Below are 27,438 nucleotides of genomic sequence, written 5' to 3' on the forward strand. Positions count from 1 at the left end.
AAAAAGTAGGCCCTAATCTCCATCATGTGGGATTAGGCCCTGATTTCCTTAATAAGACTCCTATGGAGCAAGAATTAAAATCAAGAATCAATAAATGGGATGGATCCAAACTAAAAAGCTTCTCAGCAAAAGAAACAATCAGTGAGGTGAATAGAGAGTCTACAGAATAGGAGCATATATTTACCCCTCACACATCAGATAGAGCACTAGTCTCTGGGGTATATAAAGAACTCAAAAACCTAAGCACCAAAAAAACAAATAACCCAATCAATAAATGGGCCAAGGAACTGAACAGACACTCCTCAGAAGAAGATGTACAATCAATCAACAAATATATAAAAAATGTTCAACATCTCCAGCAATTAGAGAAATGCAAATCAAAACTACCCTAAGATTTTACTTCATTCCACTCAGAAAGGAAGCTATTAAGAATACAAACAACAATAAGTGTTAGTGAGGATGTGGGGGGAAAAGGCACACTCATACATTGCAGATAGGACTGCAAATTGGTGCAGCCAATTTGGAAAGCAGTATGGAGAATCCTTAGAAAACTGGGAATGGAACCACCATTTGACCCAGCTATCCCACTCTTTGGTCTGTACCCAAAGAACTTAAAAACAGCATACTCCAGGGACACAGACACATCAATGTTTATAGCAGCACAGTTCACAATATCTAAAATTTGGAACCAATCTGGATGCCCTTCAGAAGATGAATGGATAAAGAAAATGTGGTATATATACACAATGAAATATTTATCAGCAATAAAAGATAATAAAATCATGGCATTTGCAGGTAAGTGGATGAAGTTGGAGAATATAATGCTAAGTGAAGCAAGCCAATCCCAAAAAACCAAATGTCAGATGTTTTCTCTGATATAAGGAGGCTGATTCATAGTGGGGTTGGGAGGGGGATCATGGGGGGATTAGAGGAACTCTAATTAGAGCAAAGGGGTGCATGGGGGTGGAAAAGATGGTGGAATGAGAAGGACATCATTACCCTAAGTACATGTAGGAAGATATGAATGGTGTGAATATACTTTGTATACAACCAGAGACATGAAAATTTGTGCTATATATGTGTAATATGAATTGTAATATATTCTGCTGTCATATACAACAAATTGGGATTAAAAATAAATTAATTAAAAATCTTGCTTTGAGGTCATATAAGTACATAGTTTACACTAAGTTCACTCTGTGTTGTACAGTTCTATTACAATATCATTTTACACCTTTTAAAATCCACCTGTGCCCCACTTCTTTTTTTTTTCCTGCCTCCAAACCTCTGGCAACCACTAATCTTTTATTCTCTTTATAATTATGTCTTTTCTACACTATAATGTACTTGGAATCATCAATATGTAGTCTTTCCTGACTGACTTAACTTAGCAATATGGGTTTAAAATTCCTCCATGTTTATTTTTAATTTGTGGCTTGATAGTTTATTTCTTTTTATTGCTGAATAATGTCCCACTGTATCAATATCACACAGTTTGTTTGTTCTATTCACTCATTGAAACACATCTTGATTGCTTCAGATGGGACAGTTATGAATACTGTTAGTATAAACATTCAAATGGAAGTATATGTAAGTTTTCAGCTTAATTATTAAATTCCTAAGAGCACGACTGCTATATTTTATGATAAGACTGTGTTTAAGATTTGTAAGAAACTGCCATGTTGTCCTCCAAAGTAGCTGTGCCATTTTGTAGTCGTACTAGCAATGAACAGGAGTTCCTGCTGCTTTGCTTCTGTCAGCATTTGATAGTGGCAGTTTTTAAAATTCCTCCTGTTTCTTTAAGATTGTCTATAATTTACGTAGGCCTCACCATCTAAGTAGATTTCCTTAATGCTTTAAATCACTTTGTGCTTGTATCAATGTAGTTGAACTACTTCTTCACCAAGGTGGATCCCATAAAATGTACCAATCATGGTTAATTAAAGAGACAGGCAACAATAATAAGTTAGACTATTGTGATTACTTTTGGTCAGATATAGGATTATATAAGGCAGTGTTTTCTTTTTTTATTAAATTATTCATTTATTCTAATTTGTTGTACATGATGGCAGAATGCAATTCATTTCATATTACACCTATAGAGCACAATTTTTCTAATTGCTTTTATTTTTTAAATACATACAGTGGAATGCATCACAATTCTTATTACACATATAGAACACAAATTTTCATATCTCTGTATATAAAGTATGTTCACACCAATTCATGTCTTCACACATATACTTTGAATAATGATATCCATCACATTCCACCATCCTTGCTAACCCCCTGCCCTCTCCCTTTCCCTCCCACCCTTCTGCCCTATCTAGAGTTTGTCTATTCCTCCTATGCTCCCTCTCCCTACCCCACTGTGAGTCAGTCACCTTATATCAGAGAAAACATTTGCCATTTGTTTTTTGGGGATTGTAGAGCACAATTTTTCAAGTCACTGATTGCACACAAAGTGATTGACTTGCTTCTCTTAGCATTATATTCTTTAACTTCATCCATTTTCCTGCAAATGCCATGATTTTATTCTCTTTTAATGCTGAGTAATGTCCCATTATGTGTATAAACCAAAGTTTCCATATCCATTCATCTACTGAAGGGCATCTAGGTTGGTTCCATAATTTAGCTATTGCGAATTGTGCTGCTATAAACATTGATATGGCTGTGTCCCTGTAGTATGCTGTTCTTAAGTTCTTTGAGTACAAACCGAGGAGTGGGATAGCTGGGTCAAATGGTGGTTCCATTCCCAGTTTCCCAAGGAATCTCCATACTGCTTTCCTAATTGGCTGAATCAATTTGCAGTCCTATCTGCAATATATGAGTGTGCCTTTTCCCCCACATCCTCACTAACACTTATTGTTTTGTTGTTTGTATTCTTAATAGCTGCCATTCTGAGTGGAGTGAGATGAAATCTTTGGGTAGTTTTGATTTGCATTTCTCTAATTGCTAGAGATGTTGAACATTTTTTCATGCTTGTTGATTGATTGTATATCCTCTGAACAGAAGTGTCTGTTTAGTTCCTTGGCCCATTTATTGTTTTTTTTTTTTTTTGGTGTTAAGTTTTTCTACAAACTATTATTATTATTGCTATAATGGTACAGAGGAGTTAATCAGGGATATTCAACTGCTGAGTTATACCCTCAGCTTTTTTATTAAAAAAAAAATTTTCAGTTTAAAATAAGGTCTCACTATGTTGCTGAGACTGGCCTTGAACTTGTCATGCTCCTGCCTCAGCCTCTTAGGTCACTAGGGTTACAGGTGCATCCTACCGTGCCCAGCTCTTAAACTATTATTTTGAAATAAATTTCTTTTAAACTGAAAAGTAAAACAATTTGTAAATATTAACATTTATATTTTCATGTATTTCATTACGTTTTTCAAAATATGTCACTATATAAATGAGAGAAAAAGAGAAAGAGAAGCATGTAGCAATTTATCAAATACCAAGGCTTTGTTTGTTCATTGGTGTCTTATTTGTTTTGTTTTTGCCAGAATCACACTAGCTAATTGCCTTTTTCATATAAAAATCTTTAATTAGGAAATGAGTTCATAACTTCCCTAATTTAACATCTGTGTTTGTGCATTTAGTGTTCTGAACAGGATCTGGGAAAAAGTGAGAATGAAGCATGAAATTACATGTTGAAAATGAGCTGGGCACCGTGGTGCACACTTGTAAATCCCAGCAGCTCAGGAGGCTGAGGCCGGAGGATCATGAGTTCAAAGCCAGCCTCAGCAATGGCAAGCCACTGAGCAACTCCCCTGTCTCTAAATAAAATACAAAATAGGGCTGGGGATGTGGCTTGTGGCTGAATGGCCCTGAGTTCAATCCCCAGTACTCCCCCCTCAAAAAAATGCTTAAAACCAAACACATCACCTCTCAACTTCACGGACCTGTCACTTTTTCCTGTTGTCATCCCTCTTTTCTGTTTTCAAGTCCCTCTTTTTTTTTTTTTTAAAGAGAGAGGGAGAGAGAGAGAGAGAATTTTAATATTTATTTTTTAGTTTTTAGTGGACACAACATCTTTGTTTGTATGTGGTGCTGAGGATCGAACCCGGGATGCACGTATGCCAGGCGAGCGCGCTAGCACTTGAGCCACATCCATGTCACCCATACTTGAAATTTTAATATCATCTTTGACTCTCTTTCTCTTCCTTATTGCTTAGGTATAATCTATATTCAAATGGAAAGGCTTTTTGTTTTGTTTATACAATTATACATTTGGATCAAGTGAGAAAAAGATTGCTCAAATATCCCCAAATGTAACTTTTGTGTCACCTTTCCAGCCTGATACTTATAAAATTGAATAGTTCAGTTTTTTTTTTAATTAGGCTGGTGGACTTTATAAAATGTGTTCTCCTTAAGATTTGAAAATTATGATATTATGAAGCACCTCATATGGTTCTTGTGATATTGTGAAATATGTATTTGGTTTTGCTTTCCTTCCTGACATCTAACTCCTAAAATATTTGGAATGTCCAAAGTAGTAATTGTCTTATATGCTAATGTTGGCTGCAGGGTGTCAGCAACTCCTTAAATTCAAACTAGGGCTGGACCCCTCATCACCACAAAGACTAAGGCAGAATTAGAGAGCTGGGAATCCTAGCCCCACTTCCCAAACTCTAGGAATGGGAGGAGTGTTCAAGTTTAAGTCAATCACCAGTGGTCAGTGATGTAATCAATCGTTCCTATGTCATGAAGCTTCCATAAAAATAAAAAAGGACAGAATACAAATAGCATTCTGGAGAGGTTCCTGAATCACTATGCACTCTGAGAGGGCAGGCAAGCTCCTCAGCTCTTCCACATAACCTCACCCTGTGTGTCTCTTCATGGGCATCATTTATAATAGCTTTGATAATAACCGCTAGGCAAATCAGGTGTGGTGGCATAGTTCTATAACTCCAGCAACTAGGGAAGCTAAGGCAGGAGAATCGCAAATTTGAGGCCAGACTCAACAACTTAGACCTTCAAAATTAAAAAAAAAAAAAAAGGATTGGGGATGTAACTCAGTGGTAGAGTGTCCTGGGTTCAATCACCAGTACTTCAAGGGAGGTGGGAAAACGAAACTTAAGTAAGTGGCATAAGGAACTGTCTCTCCGAGTTCTGTGGGTTGTTCCAGCAAAGTGGCCGCACCAGAGAAGAAGGGCTCATGGGAACCTCGACCTATTGCTGGTCATCTGTTTGCTCAGAAGCACAATTAAAATAAACTGGAGTTTGTGACTGGCATTGGAAACAGCAGGCAGTCTTGAGAGACAGTGCTTGAGCACTCAGGAGCACCAGCATGTTGTCATTCCATGATGACCTTGCTTGCCCTTGTACATGCTGGAAAGTCCACCCTCTGAGTTTCACCCAACCATCTCAATTTTTGCATCATGTCCTCTTGGAAGCTTATACTAGTCACCAAAACTGAGTTTATTTATTTAACAGGAGTTTATTGAGTGCCTATTACATGCCAAGTGTTGCTCCAGGAGCTAGGGATGCTGATGTGATCAAGGTAGGTCAAGTTCTTACTCTCAAGATTATAGAATAGCGCAGGGTAAACAGGGCACTATGGTTTTAGTGTCTCCAAATGGTTGACGTTTTGGGAATTTGGTCCCCCGTGTGGCAATGAGGGAGCTGATGGAACCTTTAAGTGATGAAGCCAACTGGGAGGTCCTTGGCTTATGGCGGGTGCTGCCTTTGGAAAGAAACACTGGTGTTCTGGAGTGAGTTCTTAAGGGAGTGAGTTGCAAAGGCTTGAGTCTGACCCCTGAGTTGCTCTCTGGCTTCCTGTTCTCAGATTTGATTCTTATTCCTTCATGTGCTCCTGCCACAATGTGATGTTGTCTGACATGAGATTTTCCACCAGAGATCAAACCAACGCCCTGTCCAAGCACTTGATCTTGGACTTTGAAACTCTGCACAGAGAGCTAAGAAAATTGCTTTTCTTTACAAAGTTAGCCTCCCCAGGTATTTTGTTCTGGGAAAAAATCCTGACTAATGCAGGGGCCTTTTCACATAAAATGCATAATAATAATTATTAAATGGTGAGCAAATGAGGTAAACAACAGCATTTCATATACTGCTATAGAAATAAGAACAAAAGGCAATGTAATAGAAAGACTTGGGTGGAGAAGATTATATGTGGTAGTTAGGGCAATGAACTTCCAAACATATCCATACCCTAATCCTGGAGTCCTGTGACCATGTAATGTTACATGGTGTTTTAGTCAGCTTTTTATTGCTATAACCAAAATACCCAACAAGAACAATTTAGAGGAGGAAAAGTTTACTTTGGCTCATGATTTAAGATGTTTAAATGTTGTTTGGGCAAATAATTTTTTGTTACTTTCTTAGATCAGTCCATGGTTAGCTGGTTCCATCTCTCTGGACCTGAGGTGAGGCAGATCATCATGGCCAAAGAGCACAGCAGAGGAAAGCTGCTTAGCACCCAGTGGCCACGAAGCAGAGAGAGAGACTGAGGAAGGCGCCAAGGGCTCAAGATACAATCACCAAGCCTTCCCCCCTCCACTTACACTCCATCTGCTCACCAGACAACTCAGTTGATTCAAATTAGGGTGAACTGACTAGATTATGGATCCCATACTTCAATCATTTCACCTCTGAACACTCCTGCATTAACACAAGCGCTTTAAGGGGACACCTCCTATCCACACCATAACACATGACATAAAGGATTTTTGCTACTGTAGTTGTCATTCCACAATGACCTTGCTTGCCCTTGTACATGCTGAAAAGTCCACCCTTCAGATCCTTGAGTTGGGAGTATCATGTGACAATTTCCTCGATTCCATTCAGGATGTGTGTGTGTGTGTGTGTGTGTGTGTGTGTGTGTGTGTGTGTGTGTGTGTGAGAGAGAGAGAGAGAGAGAGAGAGAGAGAGAGAGAGAGAGAAGGAATATTGGTGGAAGAAGAGAAGTAGAAGCAGATGATGCAGTAATACTGGCTTTGATGATGGAGGAAAAGGACCTTGAGCCAAATAATGAGGATCCTAGAAAATGAAAAGGAAAGGAAAGGAAATGGGTATTCCCCAAGATCATCTAGAAAGAAACACAAGGCTGCTGATGCCTTGCAGCTAAGCTAGTGAGACCAATGTTAGCCTTTTGACTTAGAGGACTATATTAAGTAAAATTATATTCATAATTTATAAGTAAGATTATAAATTCATGTTGTTTGGGCAAATAAATTTTTGTTACTTTGTTAGATCAGCAAGCATAAAGCAATGAAGTAGGCTACTTAAGACCAGTTAGTCTGGATGATTTCTCTAAGGAGTAATTCTTGAGCTGAGACCTAAATGATGAAAAGAAATCAACATTTTAACTTCAGGGGAGAGAAAAGCCCAGGCAGAATGAAGAATAAGTCTCTGAGGTTGAAGTGACCTTGGCATGCTATTTTCTAAAGAATAGTAGTGAAGGCCGTAAGCCAATGTGGCTGAAGAGACCTGGAGAGAGAAAATAGTGCAGGATGAAATCACTGTTCATGACAGTGACAGGCATCTAAAATTTTAGCTACCAGGACTTTTTTTTTTTTTTTTTTGGCAGTGCTGGGGATCTAACCCCCAAGGCCTCTACCACAGAGCCATGACTTCTACCATGGCAGTGTCCTAATCAAAGTGTTCACATATATAGCAAACCCCTCATCACATCCTAGACAGCCTTAAGACCAGGGACTGTTCCCATTCACCTTTGACCCCAGCACAAAGCAGATGTAATGCCTCAAACAGAGCAGACCTACAAATGTATAGTTATGAGATGGTTGTGTGAGATTCTTTAGAAAACAAAACAATCGTAAAATGAACTCCTGTGTCTTTGGGATTGTGCTACTGGGAGCTTCTTGAGTTTTCGTTTCTTTCCAGTGGTCAATATCTGAGTAATCATTTTGTGGAACACCAAGGGCAATGAGATGTAGTGGTATGTGAATCAAAAGCAAAAATCAGATAAAAGAAATTGTTGGCTAGAATTCCCAGCAGGAATTTCCTCAACACGTCCACCATGATCAGGTATATTTCTGGCTTTAAAAGTAGAAGCCCTTGGGTATTTATAAGATGAAGAATTCTCCTACAGTTAAATCAATTCTCTGAAATCAAAGTGGAGATATGTGCATTCTATTACTATAAGTGATTACATATATCCCTTGATATTTATGGGCAACTGGTTCCAGGACTCCTGTGGATTCCAAAATCCATGGATGCTTAAGTATTTTATACAATATGGCATAGTATTTACATATAACATATGCACATTATCCTATTGTACTTCAAATCATCTCTAGATTACCGATAACACCTAATGCAATGTAAATGGTATGTAAATAGTTGTTGTATTGTTTAAAGAATAATGACAAGAAAAAGATCTATGCATGTTATGTACAGATGCAATTTTGCTTTAATACTTTTGATCTGTGGTTGATTGAATCTATGCATGCAAAACCATATGGAGATATGAAGGGCCAACTGTATTTGCTGAAGGCTCATTATGTACCAGCAGCTCATCTCATTCAAGCTTTGCTACTCATGAGCTAGGTGCTTGCATCATTCACATTTCACAAAAAGGAAGGCCAGCCACGACTGAGTTAAGTAAACTAGCCCAGTAGATATCAGCAGTTTGTAGACTCTGACCCCAGAATGTTCCAGAGGCTACATTCTTAAATACCAGACCATGTTAGTCAGTTTTACATAGCTGTGACCAAAATATCCAACAAGACCAACTCAGAGGAGAAAAAGTTTATTTTGGGCTCAAAGGTTGGTTTCAGAGGTTCAGTCCATGTGAGTTGACTCTATCGTTGTGGGCCAGAGGTGAGGCATCACATCCTGGGGGAAGGGTGGAGGTGGAGCTCAGCTGATTATCTTGTGGCAGCCAGCAAACAGAGAGAGGGAGAGCCTCAGGGAAGAAGAACCCTTCCAGAGCATTCCCCCAGTTACCCACCTGCTTATGGTTACCACACAGTCAGTCCACTCAAACTAAGACAAAAAGATTAGATTACAGTTCTCATACCTTAATCATTATACTTGGAATATTCCTGCATTAACAGAGGAGTTTTAGAGGGACACGTCATATCCAAACCATAACACAGGCCTCACCCCTCCCTTTTACCCAAGAAAGAAGTATAAATAGAAATTGAACATTAAGCCTTTCAGGAAAAAATGGCAGAGTGTTCATAGTTCATGTTCAAAATGTGGACTATAGTGCAAGTCAGAATATATATGTATAAGGATATATAAAAAAATGCACATCAGATGTTGTCCTGGATATTTTTGGAGGTGCAAATATAAATCTCAATTTGATTCTAACCTTAAAAATATTATAGTATAATGGTATAAGTATGTATTATAATAATAGTATAATATGTTAGTTTAAGTATAAAATACTCTCTCTGTGTGTGTATGTGTGTGTATTTTTCCCTTCCTTGAAATTACTGTGGGATTAAAGGAAAAAAAAACATGTTTTTAAAAAATATTTATTTTTTATTTTGTAGTTGGACACACAATACCTTTATTTCACTTATTTATTTTTATGTGGTGCTGAGGATGGAGCCCAGGGTCTCGCACGTGTGACACAAGCATTCTGCCACTGAGCCACAGCCTCAGCCCAAGAAAAAAACATTATAAAATACACTTTTGGTGGAGCAAAAGGAGGGAGAACTAAGAAGGTATACCTTTCTTTAAACTGTCTGTTAAAAATAATTAGCTTGTTTACTAATATTATGATCAGAGGGAAAATGCAGATGCTTTTGTCATTGTGATGAATGTAATAAAATATTTTATATTTAGATGATTTGTTTCATTTTTACATTTGAGCTGCCTGCCAAGACAGTTCCAATTTGTGAAGTAATCTCCAAACATTTATTTCTTTGTCTCTAATTTGAAGGAGTCTGGCAATATCTCTGATTCAGATGGGTAGTTTGTATATTTAACCAGTCAATGCTAAATTACTTTTAATAAAATCCTTTTGGATGCTGCTGTCATTGATGATAACAGTGAGATATATACATATATATTCTCTGCCTGGTTAAATTGCCTGAGATATTTTAGATCATTCTGAGGAAAATAATAAATGGGAGAAGTAAAATCAACATATGAAAATAAATGCCTTCAATTTTAATTTGTTCTATGTATACAGTAGCTCCCATCCATTAGTTATTCTATTTAAATTATAATGAATTGGCACAGAAGGATGTATGTCATTTGAAATTGGGTCTGGTATGCAGAAGAAACTAAAGAGGAGAAATAAGAAACTACTATCAAGTTCTTATTCAGTTCTCTTATGGATACACAGGATAGCAGGTGGATAAATTATATCACATCTTATTTGTTTGTCCTGCTACTGACATAAGAACAGTAAGAGTAAAATCATGTGAATATGGCTTCATTCTTCATCTATACCCATGTATTCACTAAATACTTGATACATGTCAGACATTGTTGGAGGCGCAAATATAAATCTCAGTTCAATTCTAACCATAAGAATATTATAGTATAATAGAATAGATATACATCATCATAATAGTATAAGTATGTAAGTATACTATATGTATAAAATATCTATAATAGAAAGACTATAATTATAGCAATTTTATATATTAATCTTATGCATTAAGACCTAAATTTAGATTTAAGATCTAAAGTCTCATCTTCAGTGAAGCCTTCCCTGATTCTCCCAAGCTAAGTTGTCTGTTTCTTCGCACATGATTTGCAATCAGAGTTTCTGTAATGATCATCAATAGCAATACAGTTGATGCTTCTCTTTCTTACTGAATTTAAGGCTCTTGGGGGAAGAGAGGGGACTCAATACTCTTTGTACCTCCACTGGGACTATGTCAGAGAGAGCTGGCAACAGTGTTTGCTAAATGAGGAAATAAATGAATCAATAAATAATGCAAGATAGAATTTCTGAGGGGAATAGATGAAGTCATAAGAAAGGGGCAAAGTAATAAGGAACTTTGAGTTATGGTTAACAAAACTCTTGGGATGTGTTGTGAAATAGTGAAAAAAAAAACATGGGCTTTCATGTTCCCTAGGAAAGCTAATAACTAATAGCTAAATTTCATTAAGTGCTTAGTTACGTGCCAGGCACTTTTCTAGGTGTTTTATGTGTAGCATCTTATTTATTTCTCACAGTAAGTAGACTCAATTATTTCCATTTTACTGAAGAGGAAACTGAAGCACAGAGGTAACTGTCGTATGTAAGATTATGCAGATGTGCTCTATATGTGTAATATGAATTGTAATGCATTCTGTTATCATATATAACAAATTAAATTTTTTTAAAACAAAGATTGTGCAGGTAGAAGGAAGCAGTGAAACCATGATTCAAGTCTAGAAAGTCTTAATTGCTAGTTAGCTATATCAATGTTATCTGTCCAAGCCTTAGTTTTAATCTATAAAATAAGTTCTGTAGAACCACCCTTATCAAATTGTCACAAATCAACAGGTAAAAGTATATATAAACTGCCTAAGATAGTGCATAGCAAAATCTACATTCCAAGAAGTGTTATTTCCTCACTTTTTGTCAATCAAAAGTTCTTTTAGAAATAAATTTTTAACATGTTAGATAACAAGGTTAGGACTATACTTCTTATGCTATCAAGGGAAGACTTGAAATTGTTCCCCTGGACTCATTTAGCATTGGAATTCCCATGGGGAGACCAAGTCAGTTAGCATCACAGGAATACTAGAGGACAAAATGCCCTATAGCCCATAAAGGAGTCAGTTTGACCCTGAGCATATTTGTATTTTTCCTCTTTCGTGTATAGTTCCAATCACAGCTGTGCACGTGAATGTGATGTGTGTTGATAATCTAAATAACAGATTGTAATGGTCAGTTTCATGTATCAACTTGATTGAGCAACAGTACCCAGATATATGGTGAAACATTATTCTGGATGCTTCGGTGAGAATACTTTTGGGTAGAATTTACTTTTAAATCATGGACTTTGAATAAAGTAGATTACACTCTATAATGTCAGTGGGCCTCATCTAGTCAGTTGAAGTCCTGAAGAGAACAGTAGAAATACCTACCAGAAGCAGAAGGGAATTTGGCCAGCAGGCAGCCTTAGAGACTGAACTGCAGAATTAGTTCTTCTCTGGTCTCCAGTCTGTCAGCCTGTCCTGCAGATTTTAGACTTGCCATTCTTCATAATTGCATGAACCAATTCCTTACAATAAATTTCTTTTGCCTGGTGCGAGGGTGCATGCCTGTAATCTCAGTAGCTTGGGAAGCAGGAAGGTTGCAAGTTCAAAGCCAGCCTCAGCAATTTAGTGAGTCCCTAAGAAACTTAACAAGACCCTGTCTCAAAATAAAAAGGGCTGGGAATGTAGTTAAGTGGTTAAACAGCCTTGGGTTTAATCCCAGAGGTGTTTTTGGTACCAAAATCAATCAATCAATCAATCAATCAATCAATCAATCTCTTTTTACACATATACCCATCTTATTGGCTTTATTTTTTGAGAGACCCTAATGGAAGGAATTCTCTGATTTTTAATTGAATGATCAATATTAGAATTTTGTAGTAGGAAATGTATATTATTGTTGAAATACTGAAGATATGCTTGTGTATAATCTCAAGTTTATTTCCTACTGTAAAACTAGTTAATCCATCTTCTGTGTTCTTTCCATTCAGTTGTATTTTGAGTGTGTGTGTGTGTGTGTGTGTGTGTGTGTGTGTGTGTGTGTGTGGTGCTGGGGATGAAACCCAGGATCCTTCATATGCTAGGCAAATGTTTTATCCCTGAGCTGCACTCTCAGCCCCATTCATTTGTACTTTGATTTAAAATATGTATTTATATTTATTGAAAATATATAATAGTCAATATAAGTTATAAATTATAAGATATATTGTCAGTTATAGAATAGCTTAAAAGTTCTCCCTGCAGATGAAGTTAGGCACTGGGGATAGGAAATGGGTGACACTCTTGGGGAAGAAAGTGCTGGGGTTAAAAACGTACAGTGTAGCTTCTTGACATCTATTTTTTTCTGATTAACTTGCTGCTCCAAAAGTTCTTAAGATTGTCATAAGACAACATAAGACCAATGATGGTCTTGAGACTATGCTTCGATTTACTTCAAAATTTCAAAAGAAATTGTCCCAGACAGTAATTGACCTAGGTATATGGAGTAAAAATACCTTTGAAGATAAAAATTTCATTTATCTGTGATTTGGTTGCACAATCTTGGCAGTTGGTTATAATATGTCAGTACTTCCCCAGTGACGTGGTATTCTATAGACATATGGAAAGTTAAAGGATACATACCACCTACTTTTATCCAGAGTAAATATCAGTTTTATTGAAAAAGAGTAATTTGCTCAAACAGTATGTTAAAATTGTTGTTTCTTATTGACATACAAACATCAATTATATTATGGAACAGAATGCAAAACATGCACATATTTGAGAAGTTCATTGACTATCCACCCCCAACCCCAACCCCCAGGACTGGGAATTGAAACCAAGGCCTTGCACATGCCAAACAAGTGCTTTACCACTGAGCTACATCCTCAGCCTTTGTTATTTTTTAATTTTTTATTTTGAGAGAGGATCTCACTAAGTTGTTCTGATTGTCCTTGAACTTGCTGTTCTTCTACCTCAGCCTCTTGAATAGCTGGGACCACAGGCATGCATCACTATGCTCCGCCCATACTTTACAAAACTTCTAAGAAAGTTTGCACTTATAGATGAGTGGCTTCTGGTGGTTTCCTAGCTCCATGAACCAGTGGTGCTTTCCACTGGTTTGTACTATAGCCCCCAAAACACCATATTGGTTCATGATATTTCTAATACTACATTTTAATATTATACTTTCACCATTCTCAGCAGTATGTTTTGAATGAAGAATTTTCAAAAACATGGTCTTCAACTAGTTTTAGAAAGTGATAAATATTAAAGAAAAGGGGAAGGTAGTAGCTCCATTTGAGATGAATTAAAAAATGAACCTACTCTCTTAAAGAAGAGTAACAGAAAGCCAGAGAGTTTTAATGACACTATTTTATTTCGCTTTTGCTTTTCTTTTCTACAAAAGCTCACCTTTTAGTAAATGTTTTAACTACAGCCTTTATTTTAGTTCTTATTTTAAGTGCAACAATTTATTGAGAACCTCTAATTCTAGGTCTCTACATGGGATTTCATAATTCTCCTTTCAGCAACTCTATGGGATAGACACAACAAATAACCTAGTAAATGGCACAGATTTGTCTTAGGTCTCCAAAGCCTAGGGTTTTGGCACATGGTCATGCAGACTCCCACCATCTTTGTTCTCCAGCTTTACCCAGTGAAGCTCCTTTGCTGGGCCGTAGACATGTTAGAGGTGAAGGTTTGTGTTCAAATAATGCTTTGCAGTTTGTTTCAAGAAAGTCCATGTTTCATGAGCCTGCAACAGAGGTAAACACAAGTATGGAAAACACATACTGCTTTGGTGATTCTGATTATCATGCAGATCTTCCTAAAAGGGGAGAAATATGATGGAAGAATTATATCCAATAGCGTGGATATAACCCAGGGCCTCATGCATACTCACAAGCCCTCTGCCACTGAGCTACATCCCCGTCCTTTTTATTTTAAGACAAGGTTTGGCTGGTTGCCCAGACTGGCTCGGAATTTGTGATCCTTCTGCCTCAACGTCCTGAGTTGCTCGGATTGCAGTATGCAACACTGCACTGCTATCTATTTGTTTTACGCTCAAATGTGTTGTAGCACTTGTGGGGGCTACAGTATGGACCGATATGGGAGTCTTGTTATGTTACAGAATCTGTCTGTTGATTACAGAACTGTTCTACAATCACAGGCAGGAGTGTGCTTGAAAATTTCAACATTCCATAAAGAAGACACAGTCTGCCAGCCTCTGTAATTATTTAATTTGCCAAATAAACAAATGTCTTGTTTCAATACTTCTAAATGATGCCTGTTGGAGGAAAACAGGCATAAAACTAGATGTGATATTCAAGCTGGTGGTTTTCATCAGCAAATGCTAAGCAGAAACAAGATCATCCTGGTAGAGCAGTTAAGACCCAGCCATGCAAGTAAGGATAGGACTGAGGCTACATGAAAACAAGAACATTCAACGTTTTATAACCTTATACAGCCCTCATGCCTGGTGATGGTGAGAGCCTGATATACATGGAAAGAAAGAATAAATAAGTGAATGAGAATTAATGAAATGATTTGTTGTATAGACTTTTCCCTTTAAATTGTTAAGTTGTAATAGAGAAATTGCGAGCAATTATAAATCCTCAGATAATTTAGCAATTTCATTTGGCTCAGAGTTTCCATGTTTTCTTCCATCAGAAAAGTACAGATGAGATAAAACTGGCTAATGCAAGTTTCTTCTTTATTTCTCTTGCAGTGGGAATGCAAATGAATAGGAAAATGTACAAAAGCCAAACAAATGAAGGAACAACATAAAAGACCTGGAGAATTATTACAGGGGAAAATTACCCACTGTACAACTGAGAGTAAATGACAATGGACCCACTATCCATTTATCCATCTAGGCAAACATGCAATCATTTATTAAGCCTTGATTGCATAACAGTCATTTTACTAGATCCAAAGGATAATTACCCTCATTGATAAGACATAGACATTACCTTTATAATCTAGATAGGGAAGTTGCATCATGAAAGAAATAATTCCAAAATTTCGAGAGCTATTCACAAAAGAGAGGGACAATTACTTCCTTGAAAAGAATGGGAAGACTTCAAAGAGGAGAGCACACTCAAGCTTGTTTTTTAAGCAAGAGATGGCATGTATTAAGTAAGAGCCACTTTAGGAAAAGGAAAGAGCATATAGCCCAGAACAGTTAGAGAGAAAAAATCGAGCCCAGGCTAGCAGTATGCTACCATCAGCTGATGCCCTGCCAATTTTAAAAGATAAATGGGGAAGGATGATTTGTTTCAAAGAGAAGTACCTGATGAGCCAGTGTGATTCCCCACCCATTGGAACTGTAATCTGGGTCCCAGTAATCTTGCAAGTATACATGTCTTTTGAGACGTAGGAACTGGTTTGCTGGGTCCTCCAACAAAAATGGCGCTCCCAATGCTCCTGCAATTCAGAGTCCAAGAGCATCACATCTTTTAGGGCAATAGTTTACATTTTGATGTTTCCTCTTAATGAAACAGCTGTGGTCTTTGGAAGTCTGGGTGCCTCAGAAAGAAACTCTGGAAAAATGAAGTCCTGAAGGAGATGGTTACTCCTTTGCCCTTTGTCACTATTACAATGTCACAAATCCAACCTGCATGTAGTTCAGTGCAGAAGCCAGCACAGTGTGGTGGATGAAGAAGGATTTCAGAGTTTCTTTACATGCATGGGAGCCTACAGGCCTGGATTAAAGTTCAAGCTTTATCTGCTCCTTCTGCACCCTTAATTTTTGAAAGTTGCTTGATTACTCTGAGGTTTAGTGTTCTCATGTGTAAAGGGGTGTAATGATAACAACACACCCAAGATTGCTATGAGGACTGGATAAATTAAAGAATATAGGCTACCAGGTTGAAATAAGCCAGCTAACAAATCTTTTTCTTGCTTCTCTGGCCCTCTAATATAGATTGTGTCCTTCAATTTGAAATAGACTGTTTCCAAACCTGACTCTGTGGTTTAAATTTTTAATATTCATAGAGCCCTCATTAAATCAAACAAGTTTATTATTTTGTATATTCTTCCTACCTAGAATTACTGGGAGAGGAATAATAATTTTTGAAACCCAGACTTTCTTAGGATCCTGAAAGTTTAACTGTGTATATATGGCAACAATACAATCTATTTTTTATTTGTGATATAGAAGCATCCATTGCAAAATATAATTATAAGTAATATTACATTAGGTATCCTACAGCCTTATAGTTGACAGGTTTTGTCGACCAATTCTCCATACAGACAAGCATTATATGAACTATATAAAACTCCCTTTTGTAAGGCAGAAAGTTTAGTTGGGATCAAAGGTCAAAGATACAAAACAGAATAAAGCAACACATGATTTGGTTGTATAGGAAGACCAGGGAAGACATTATTGAGCATCAAGCAGATGTTTTGGCACGGGCAGGTGTTTTCACGGTCAAGGAAGTTGCTGAACCTTTTTCTTGAAGGGAATATTAGATTTAGTTGGATGGGAGAAGAGGCCACATTATTTATTATAAGCTGGAGGAATGATGTGAGCAAAAGAATTGGTAATCTTTAAGATCAATATCTGGAAATAATGGTGATAGGTGCTAGATAGAAAAGTTTTAAATGTGAACATTTAACTTCAAACTATATTAGTGACAGATGCCATAAGTAATACTGCTCTGGTGCTATCAACCAGCATGTCTGCAGAAGCCATCCTCTAGGGTGACTCCCAAAGATCACTGCCTCGTATCCTTGTGCAGCCTTTCTTTCATGTAACAGGGCTACCCTGTATCACCATAGGACACTGCTGAAATGAAGGAGTATGATTTTGGGGGCTAGGATGTAAGAAAACATTACAGCTTCCATCTTTCCCTAACTTGGTTCATCAGCTCTAAATCAGATGTTGTGTTCTGAAGAGACTCAAGCAGCCCTGAGAGAGACAGGCTCACAGGACAAAAGAAATAAAGCTTTCCACCCACAATTATGTAAGTGAGCCACAGTGGGACCTCATGCTTTTGCTCTAGTCAGATAACTGTAGCCCCCATGGACATCTTCACTGTAACATCATAAAAAAAAAAAAACCCTGAGCCAGAACCACAGAAATAAGCCACTCCTAAATACTTGACCTTGAAACTGAAATCATAAATGTTCATCATTTTAAGGTGTTAAGAATTGAGGAAAATAGTTATGTAATAGTACATCATAGTTACAATGCATTTTAAGCATTTACTAATGCCAAGGTAAATTGCTAATCATCAGGGTTGGATCTAGAGTGAGGCAAGTGAGGCCCTCAGGGGTACAAAATCCTAAAAGAAACTCATGGGGTTATGCACATTTTGTGCTCTAAGCCCCTCAATTTTCTTACTCCTCACTCTGATAATCATTGCATGGAAATACAAACAAAAAATAATCCTTACCAATCACTACTGCGTGGAAAGATAGGCAATAAATTGCTGATGTCATCAAGGAGCTCACATTACAAAGTTCATGGACAATTAGATCCTCCAGAGTGGAGGTGATTAATTCTGATTTTGACATGGAGGTTCATGCAGAAATTGATTTTGAGTTGGGCGTCAGTGGATATACACAGTCTCAATGTCCAGGGGGAAGGGAGTGGAAGCAGAGTGTGTTTCAGGCTAAAAGGGACTGGAGACCCAAGGCACAGAAGAGTCACTCCAGATCAGGTTCAGGGACTCTCACTTTGCCAATGTGTTTAAAATGTTGGGCTGTGGGACAGACCCAGTGAGAGTGTTGGAAAGTTGAAGCTCCAGCCAGAAGGGTTTTTTACTGTCATACTAAGGAGCTTACCTGTTATTCTGCAAATATTTAATGATTATTTCTGAACAAGAAGACGATAGGGCCAGATCCAAGAGTTTGAAAACACTTTTATTGTGATAATATTATCTAAAACATATGTGACATAAGAATTATCACTTAACTTTTGTTGAATGTCTAATTCAGTGGTATTAAGTACATTTACAATATTGTATATCCATCACCACTGTCCACCTCCAGAACCATTTCATCATCCCAAACAAAAACTCTGTACTCTTTAAACAGTAACCTTGTACTCCCTTTGAAGTGCTGGGTAACCACGATTCTCCTTTCTGTTTCTGTGAATCTCTATTCTAGGTACCTCAAATCAGTGGACTCATACAAGAATGGTTCACTTAGCATAATGTCCTTAAGGTTCATCCATGTTGTGAGAGAGGCAGCATTCCATTCCTTTTTAAGGCTGGATAATGTGTTGTATTTCTGTATCACATTGTGTTCATCCACTCAGATTCACTCTGAAAGATCCTTTTGCCAGTGATGTGGAGGACAGATGGGTAGAGAGCAGAGTGAGGGACCCAAGGTTGGATACTCTTCCAATGACTCTCAATGAGAGATGCTTAATGAGATAAGTGACAGCAGGGACGGGAAGACAGGATTGATTTGATGAAAATTCAAGGGAATTTTCATTTATTTGCCTGGTATGAGCAAACCAGCACTGGAAGTTTCTGTTTTACCTGAGAGATGCTAATAGGCAACTTTTCAGAATTTTTTTTTCTTTTTGTAAAAAAAAAAAGGGGGAGGTGGTGTTAGTCACAGTGTTAAAATATCTATGTGTGATCCTGTTTCCAAACAAAGAGAGTAGCTATGTGAAGTCAATTCAGTACTGTCAATAATTAATAAATATTTGTGAATAAACGAGGCTTATGATATAATTTCCAGGTAGAAAAAGAAGCTGTAGTAATGGCTTGCCATAGTGTTATTTGGAATCACCCCAAAGTAAAACCTATATTCCACTACAATTATTCTGGTGTATGGTACAATCACTATGAAAAAAAGTACTAGTATGTAAATCTTGGCAAAGAAAGATGCTTTAAAATCATGCCATGATTGTTTTAAGCTCTAATAATTCTGTCTTTCGTAAATCTTCTATCTTTTGCTCATGGAAAATATTTCACTGATATAATCTTCTCTCTATCTCTCTCAAAGGTAAAACTCCTACTTCAGCATTATAGGTCCAACAGGCATCCAATAAATATTAATTGATGGTGATAATAACATCACCCAGGAGAGAGACAGAAAGTAGTATTTATTATTTTACATTACAAATGAGAAAATCGACACACAGGGATGAAATGACTCACTCAAGGTCACATAGTAAGTCAGTGGCAGGATTGGAAATAAAATGCAAGTCAGATAGAAGGGCATGCTATTATCCTCTCTGCTTGAGAAATTTCTCCACCCTTTTTCATTTTGCCTAATCAACCTTGAAAGTTAGTGAGAACAAGACCAGGGTTTTGAGTTTGTGAATCTATATAATACTTCTAGGGCTTGAAAACTCAAACCTGAGTTTTATTGCTTTGTTGGTTTTTAATTAGGTATTTTTTAAACATAGTCAATATCAGCTAGGTTAATGCCTTTTTATAAAGTTTATGATCATAAGCCATGGAAAATATCTTTCTCTTTTTCTTTCCAACTCCCAGCACAACCTCTTTCTCTTCCTCTTGCATCAGTCCATTTTAATAGGAGTTGTCAATGTTCTTTCTAAACATTTCAGAAATATCTTCAGTGGAAAATTCTGTACAGTAAAAATAATGCAGTCACATCAGAGTACGGAGCTATTCAGAGTCACAATTCCCCAGGTAAGCCAAGAAGATCCAAGTCTTTTTCTGGCCCTGCTAGCGCTTAGCTAGTTCACTGAGCCACTTCTTATTTCTGCACCTGCCTTTCTGTTGTCAAAAGAGGCAGAATTGCATTCTCTCTAAGATCTCTCCTTGATTAATTGTTTTTAACTGGAATGTATTTATGACAAATAAGTGATTAACCAGAAACTCTCTTCTCTGCATGTTATCATGTTAGTTACATACCAGCATATAGAATAAGCTAAGTGGGCACTCTTCCTACAGACAGAAATAAGCAAAGGAGAGTCCAGAATAGACCTTGCCAATAATGAAAGCAAAACAAAGGAAAACGTATTCACATTATGAACAAAGGGCTGAGTGCCCATCCCAAGCTGATGAAGAACCTGTGAATCCTGGAAAGGGCACCTTTATAAATGGGAAGACACCTAATACTAGCATACTCGCATCACCCAGGAGGGCTGCAAAAGTCTTTAAACTTAATGGTAAAGAAATGACCGAATATTCTATATACTTATGATGAAAATGATACTGGTCTTTTTAGTGCAGTAGGAGCCACTGCACTAAAAAGACTAGAAAGCCTAATGTGAAACTTCATGTACAGAATTAAAGGCTCTGATAGTAAATTCTGCTTTCTTTCACACACACAGGCACTACACTTAAAGTAAATCTCGGGTTCCTTTTCACTCCTTTGCATACCCTGTCCCTGGAAAGGGCAGTGCCTCATTCAACTGATAAATCCGAGAAGCATAACTTGGTGTGTCTAATTCAGCTCTGGCTTTTTCCTCTTGAGTGAGCTGCCCTCAGAGGACACTTTCTCTTCTGTTTCTGCAATCAACAATTGGATATTAAGTTTGCCAAATTCGGATTCAAATCATCCAGCCCTTTATGCACTTTGACTAAGCTACCTCTTCCAAATTAGCTTTTCTCAGTAGAAAGGAAATAGATTGCCTTGTACAATCAGCTTTGGTTCATTTCTCAGTTTTTTAAGAACCAGGAAAATGAAGAGGAGTGTTATCTACTGGAATGAGGGGTGGCTTAGAGAATTCAACAATTGGTTGTCTCAGAGATTCACTAAGAAACAGAAGGAAATTAAAAAAAAAAAAAAATGAGCTCAGACCAGAGTACTTTAGCCAGTGGGAACTTGTCATCCCTGAACAACCATGACTGTGAATCACTTCTCTCATGTAACCTTTGACACTTATATGTCTTTGAAATAAATGAGATGGATTTAGTAGGGGCAGAAGACATATAGCATCTGCCAGACCTACAGGATAGGTCTACCTCTCGCTACTTCCACTGGGCTCTGGGTGATACTGATATTTGTGGTGCTGATACCTTGTAGTGGAGATGGAGGATAAGCCCCATAGTTCTCCTCAAATTAAAAAATAACTAAGGTACAGGATATCAGAAGTAAAACACTGAGCCTTCAGTAAAAGTGTTTAAGGAATGATTCTTTTTGTTATTTCAAATGAACAGACTCAGCACCTGCTTTTAGTATGTCTTTAAAGAAAAAGTTGAAATACATGCCTAGGAAATCATGTACATGCCTAAATTAAGAACTAAAATAAAATATATATGGTCCCTAGCAATTAAGCATAAAAGAGGATGAGGAGAAAAGGAAATACAAATGTCTTGGAATGTAAAATTTTCAAAATGTTCTGTAACTGTAGGAGACATTTTATGATAGTGTAAGAGATTAAAAGAGTCATGTTTAGTTTAATATTTTCTTAGATATAAATATTCTCTGTGTTAACCAATTTTTTAAAAATAATGAAACAGCTATTTTTATTTCTCATTCATAAAATTGGTCACTGAATCAGAAGTTTGTGTTGGAAGAAAGGATAATTGTGTTTAGTACAATAGGTTCTCTCTTGTTATTTTAATGCAGATAAAAATTGGTGAGACAGAGAAAGAATGGGAGAGAAACAGTTTGGGTTATAAGAGAGAAATGTGAAGGAGAAAAGGAAGACAAGGAAAATAAGAAATGGAAGAGAAAAATCAAAAAGTCAAAGAAAGGATAAAAAATAGAAGGGAGAAAAAAATGACAGATTACAAAGGGTTAAAAACTACTTGAAAAAGAACAGGGCAGAAAGAGGAAGTAAAAAGGACAAAGAGAATAGACTGAAGGTGACCCAAGAAACAGAAGGGAGCCCAGTTGCAGGACCAGCTTCTCTGTCCCAGTCTATTCAAGTGTCTGTTAATAGGGTACTTTGGTGACTTAACTTCCAACCCAGACATTTTTGCTTCGTTGACCTTAGAATTACTGCTGTGTTGAGAATTTTGAAATGTAACATAAATGAGAATCACTTGAGGGTAACTTAAATCTGTTTTAAGTTCTTCTCAATGCCCATGCAATGACATCGGCACTCATACACCGCCATGCAGCTTCCCTGAATAGGCTTTGGGACCTAGCAGGATTTTTGTTAGTTTTTAATCCTGTACTCTGGGAACTTCATGACACACGGAAGGCAGCATTATGTATGATGGAACAGTGACAACTTCTGGGCCCATGCCTGTGCGTGTAGATGGGATCCTCCTCTCCACCGCCGTGACAAATGACACCACGTGGGTAGGAAAATAGACAGTATTTCTACAACATCTGGAGCACTCGATGAATCTAGTCATGAACAATGACATTTTTCTCTGATCCAATTATTTCCCAGTTTATTCTCACTAACATTGATCTTAATTCCAACTGAGTAGATAAAATTAAGAACAAAATCTCATAAAATGAACTAAAATTATATCAGGGAATACAGACTCTCCAAGGAATTGGAGGGCTGAAGGGATGGCTAAAAGGAGTTACTCTTCTGGCTGAGAAGAAGGCAAGTGCAGGGACTGAGGTGTTGAAAGTGTCATGGGGAAGAAAATGTGAGCTTAAGAGCCCTTGTCAAAAAAGCAAAACTGAATAAAAAATCCTATAAGATAAATTGGCATTAGTTACCAACTAAGTAGTGCAAAACAAGAGCTAGAACTCTGAGGGAAAAACAGACCAAAGACAGTATGTTTATTTATTTTTTCTGCCTACAACCAGAAGATGAACCCACACTTTATGAGTAGATGCAATTGCAGGTCAATAGTGTGGCCATGGACCCCCAAACTGCTTCATATGGGGTCAACTCCAACTGCCAAATCAAGTCAGGAGAACATGGTTGCTGAGGGAAAGAAATCTATTTTTTATTTTAGCAGAGTAGAAATGAAAGCGATCTTAAAAAAATAAAATAAAATAAAAGCAAATTAGAAATAACCAAAAACATTAATTTAATTCTTAATAATGTTCAGATTGGTTTACTTAGTGAAATATTTTTCAAATATATTTTCTGTATTTCCTCTTTATGCTTGAATTTAATAAATGACCTACAGTTGCAAAGTGCTGAGTTTAGTACACCTCGCAGCTGTCATTGAAAGTTGTTGGTTAGGTGCTGGTGCTGCTACATTTTGTCAGATAATGTCACACAGCTCCCTAACTCTTGCTCTTTCTTGGTGGAACCAAGGCTTATACTGGCTCTACTGCTTTTTCAGGAGGACATCTTGACTGAGCTCTGATATCTTTTGCATGTCTGGCATTGCGGTGCCAGGAGGAACAGATTGTGTGGTAGAAAGGAGGTTTCCTCTCATAAGTCTTAGTTGTGAAAATTTAGATATGTACACAGCATCCACCACTAGTTACTTATGGAGCTTGGTCATGTCACTTTTCTAAGCCCTCAGTTTTTTCTTGGTAAATGGGATGCATCTCACTTGTTTTCAGAATGATCCTGAGAACTGAACTAACATGTAAAGCCTCAGATACATAAAAGGAACTTAGAGTAGTACAATTAACATTTTCCAATTTTACTATACAAGGCAGTTGTTAACCTAAATGTTCAATGGTGGCGTATTAATTTATATTTTCTATTAAATTATGGCACTCGAACTTCTTCTGTGACCAGGGAATCAGTTCCAATGTATCTAAGTTATTATTTTTGAAAAAAATCAATAAGATCATTTGGGAGCCTTGTTTATAAATTTAATCACTTTTGTAAGGCCTGTCATCGTTTTCAGTTTCAGCATTCCTTCAGGAAAGTGCATAATGAGACCTTCTCCCCGATGACCTTAAATCAAGTTCTAGAGAAAAGGAATTCATTAGGCAGCTAATGTGACCTGGAGAGAACTTTATTTATTTATTTACTTATTCATGGTGGTGCTGAGAATTGAACACAGGATGCTTACCACTAAGCTATCTCCTTAGCCCCTTTTTAAAATTATTTTTTTTTAAGATGGGGAGTCTCAATAAATTACCAATGCTGGTCTGGAACATGTGATCTTCCTGCCTTTTCCTCCAAAGTTGCTGGGATTATAAGCATGTGCCACCACACCTGCCTTGAGAAAACCCATTTTTAAATATTAAAAGTAAACAAATTCCTTTTCTGGTTATTTTCTTGTGATGAGCAGAAGGGCTCTAGGGAAGTTCAGAGAGCAGGGTCCGTTCTTGAAAGAAAAAGAAAGCCCGGCAAAGAAAGTCGATTCAAGCAATTAGTCCCTACTCTAGAGCTATTTGATTTAGAAAATGTCAGACGAACTAGTTGGGGGTGTTTGAAATGAGTCTGCTTATACAGACTTCAGTCTCCTCAGCCTGTAAGTGGCACAGGCATCTGTCCTAAGCTCTGAAGGGCTAACCCAGCAAAGTAAATATTTCTCTATGCTTTCTTTCTATTCCCAACTTATATTTTTACGAACTCCAACTAAACAACTTAAATATATATTTTTTTAAATTTGAAGTCAGTCAAACTAGTTGTCTGGAAGTTTATGTATGCTTGTTTCTGAAAAGGGTATTATTAGAAATTAGGCATTTGCTGTTAAATGGGTGGAACTGCAGAGTGTCACGCTAAGTAAAACAAGCCAATCCCCCCACACAAATGGCCAAATGCTCTCTCTGATATGTGGATGCTAACACACAATAAGGATGAGGGGGAATAAAAGTTCATTGGGTTACACAAAGGGAAGTGAAGGGAAGGAAGGGAAGGAATAGGAAAGATGGTAGAATGAGTTGCATATAACTTTCCTATGTTCATGTATGAATACACGACCAGTGAAATTCCACATCATGTTCACCCACAAGAATGGGATTCTAATTAGAGTAAGTTATACTCCATGTATGTATAATATGTCAAAATATACTCTACTTTTAGATAAAACAACAAATTAAAAAAATAAAGTATTTTAGGTTTCCTAAGGGATTTGGCAGAAATGTTTTCTTTTGTCAGATACTTCTGACCCTGCAACATTGATAGGGGAATGTGGCAGAGAAGTAATGTGTCAGCTTGCAGACTTCTGCCATTGATCCCTCTGCTGCTGCATGGGTGGGGTGGTCAAGGTAAAGCATCACACCAATAGTTACAACCAGCCCATGACTAACTTCCAGTGTGCTCTCAAACACTTGCTAAAAATGAGCCAGCCTCACTTTTCTCATCTAGAAATGTGGGCTGGATCTATCATTGCATATGCCTTGGTTTAACTGCTTAGTTATAACTTAATTAAAATTTTCTAAATCATGTGCAATATTTAAACCTGACTCAAATGCAAAGTGCAATGTTGATGATTACAATTCTTTAATAAAATTATTTCTGTGCTTAGGAATTAAGACTAATCACACACACACATACACACACACACACACACACACACACGGCTGTTGCTATCTGTCTGAGGAGTGCATCAAGCAAGATCTAATTTTTTGCATAGGTCTCAAGCTTATCATAGAAGCAGAAATTTATTCTGATTTAAGCATCTTTATCAGAAATATTTATAAATTGTATAGGTTTAACTGAAAGTTAATTTATGCCTTTGTAAGTATTTTCAGTCTGTTACAAAGAAAACAAATGACCGCTCAGTTCAACTCTAATACCAACCACAGAATTACCAGGTCAATTTGGCAGCAAATCAGCTGGTCTCTGGTGCCTTCCTTGATCTGCCTCTAAAACGCCACTTCTCTGTGCTGTAGCTCAGAGAAGGTTAATGAATTCATGCTCCCAAAGTACTTTGAGGTCTCCTTATAATGGTATTCTGTATCACTGTTTCTAAAAGATATTTTAAATTTTTCTTTGTTCAGGGACACCAGAGCACTTCTTTGGAGGCAGCAATTAAATTGACTTCTTAGCAAGAGTAACGTGTTAATATGTTAATACATAATTAGGAATTAAATGATCTCATTTTCACGATTGACATTAACCTCTTCAAAGCCACAGCATAACACAATCGTTTGATCCCCTCAATGCTTTAGAATGTGTCCACGCATAAAACAGGTTTATTTCTTTTAAAAGTTAAGACGAGTATCAACCCGATAGTTGTAAAAGATACAATAAATGAAAAGGAAATGGACTTCTTACCTATAAGCAATGTGGAACACAGGACTACTTGGAGCATTTTATAGGCCATGATCCTGTTTTGGAAAGAAAAGATTTTTTATTTTAATTTAACCCAGATGAAAGTTTGAGGCATATTGGGTACTATCTAAAAGCATAAAGCATTTGCTCTGTACCTGGAGGCCCTGAAAACTGAAACAAGTCAGAGAAAGACCTTTTCTTGAGCTGGCTGTTTTATATACCTCCACCTTTTTTACCCTTTGGACTTTTTGAACTGACTTTTTATAGACTACTCTTATACGTGTCATTTACTTATTTACTAATGTTACCACCCACATATTTTTTTTTTAAAGATGGAAAAACCAGATCACTCATACATTGCTGGTGGATATTTAAAATAGTACAGACACTTTGGACAATAGTTCAGCAATTTCTTAAAAACTGAAATATGTAATCACTTTCCAGCCCAACAATTGACCCACTGGGCTTTATTTCAGGGAAATGAAAACTTATATGCACAACAACTTTATTAGTAACAATCAAAAACTGAAGATGTCATTCAACACTAAATGATAAATTTGTGGTATATCTATATTATAAATTACTATCAACAATAAAAATAATAACTATTATTTATGAATAGGACAACTTGGAAAAAAAATCACAAGGGAATTACATGAGTGAAAAAGGCAAACCTAAATAGTTGTATACACCTGTGGTTCCATTTGTATTAATCTTCTTGAAAACAACACAACTATGGAAATGAAGACTGGATTAGCAGTTGCCAGGGAATAGGGATGAGGGGAAAAGGTAGATGGGTATAGTTAATAAAAGGGAATTATGAGAGATCCTTGTGGTGAGGGAACTG

General features: G+C 37.1%; 1 protein-coding gene across 1 annotated transcript; it reads right to left on the minus strand.

Moving 5' to 3' along the window:
- Positions 1–13,985: 13,985 nt before the first annotated feature.
- C3H3orf85 (chromosome 3 C3orf85 homolog) lies at positions 13,986–26,813 on the minus strand. Its single transcript, XM_040268283.2, is given in 5 exon segments — positions 13,986–14,318; positions 14,320–14,369; positions 15,906–16,039; positions 26,595–26,647; positions 26,747–26,813. Coding segments are annotated over 4 exon segments (288 nt in total). The 5' UTR covers positions 26,644–26,647; positions 26,747–26,813; the 3' UTR covers positions 13,986–14,263.
- Positions 26,814–27,438: the final 625 nt, after the last annotated feature.

Source organism: Ictidomys tridecemlineatus, chromosome 3, assembly GCF_052094955.1.
Source record: "Ictidomys tridecemlineatus isolate mIctTri1 chromosome 3, mIctTri1.hap1, whole genome shotgun sequence".
NCBI classification, from domain to species: Eukaryota; Metazoa; Chordata; class Mammalia; order Rodentia; family Sciuridae; genus Ictidomys; species Ictidomys tridecemlineatus.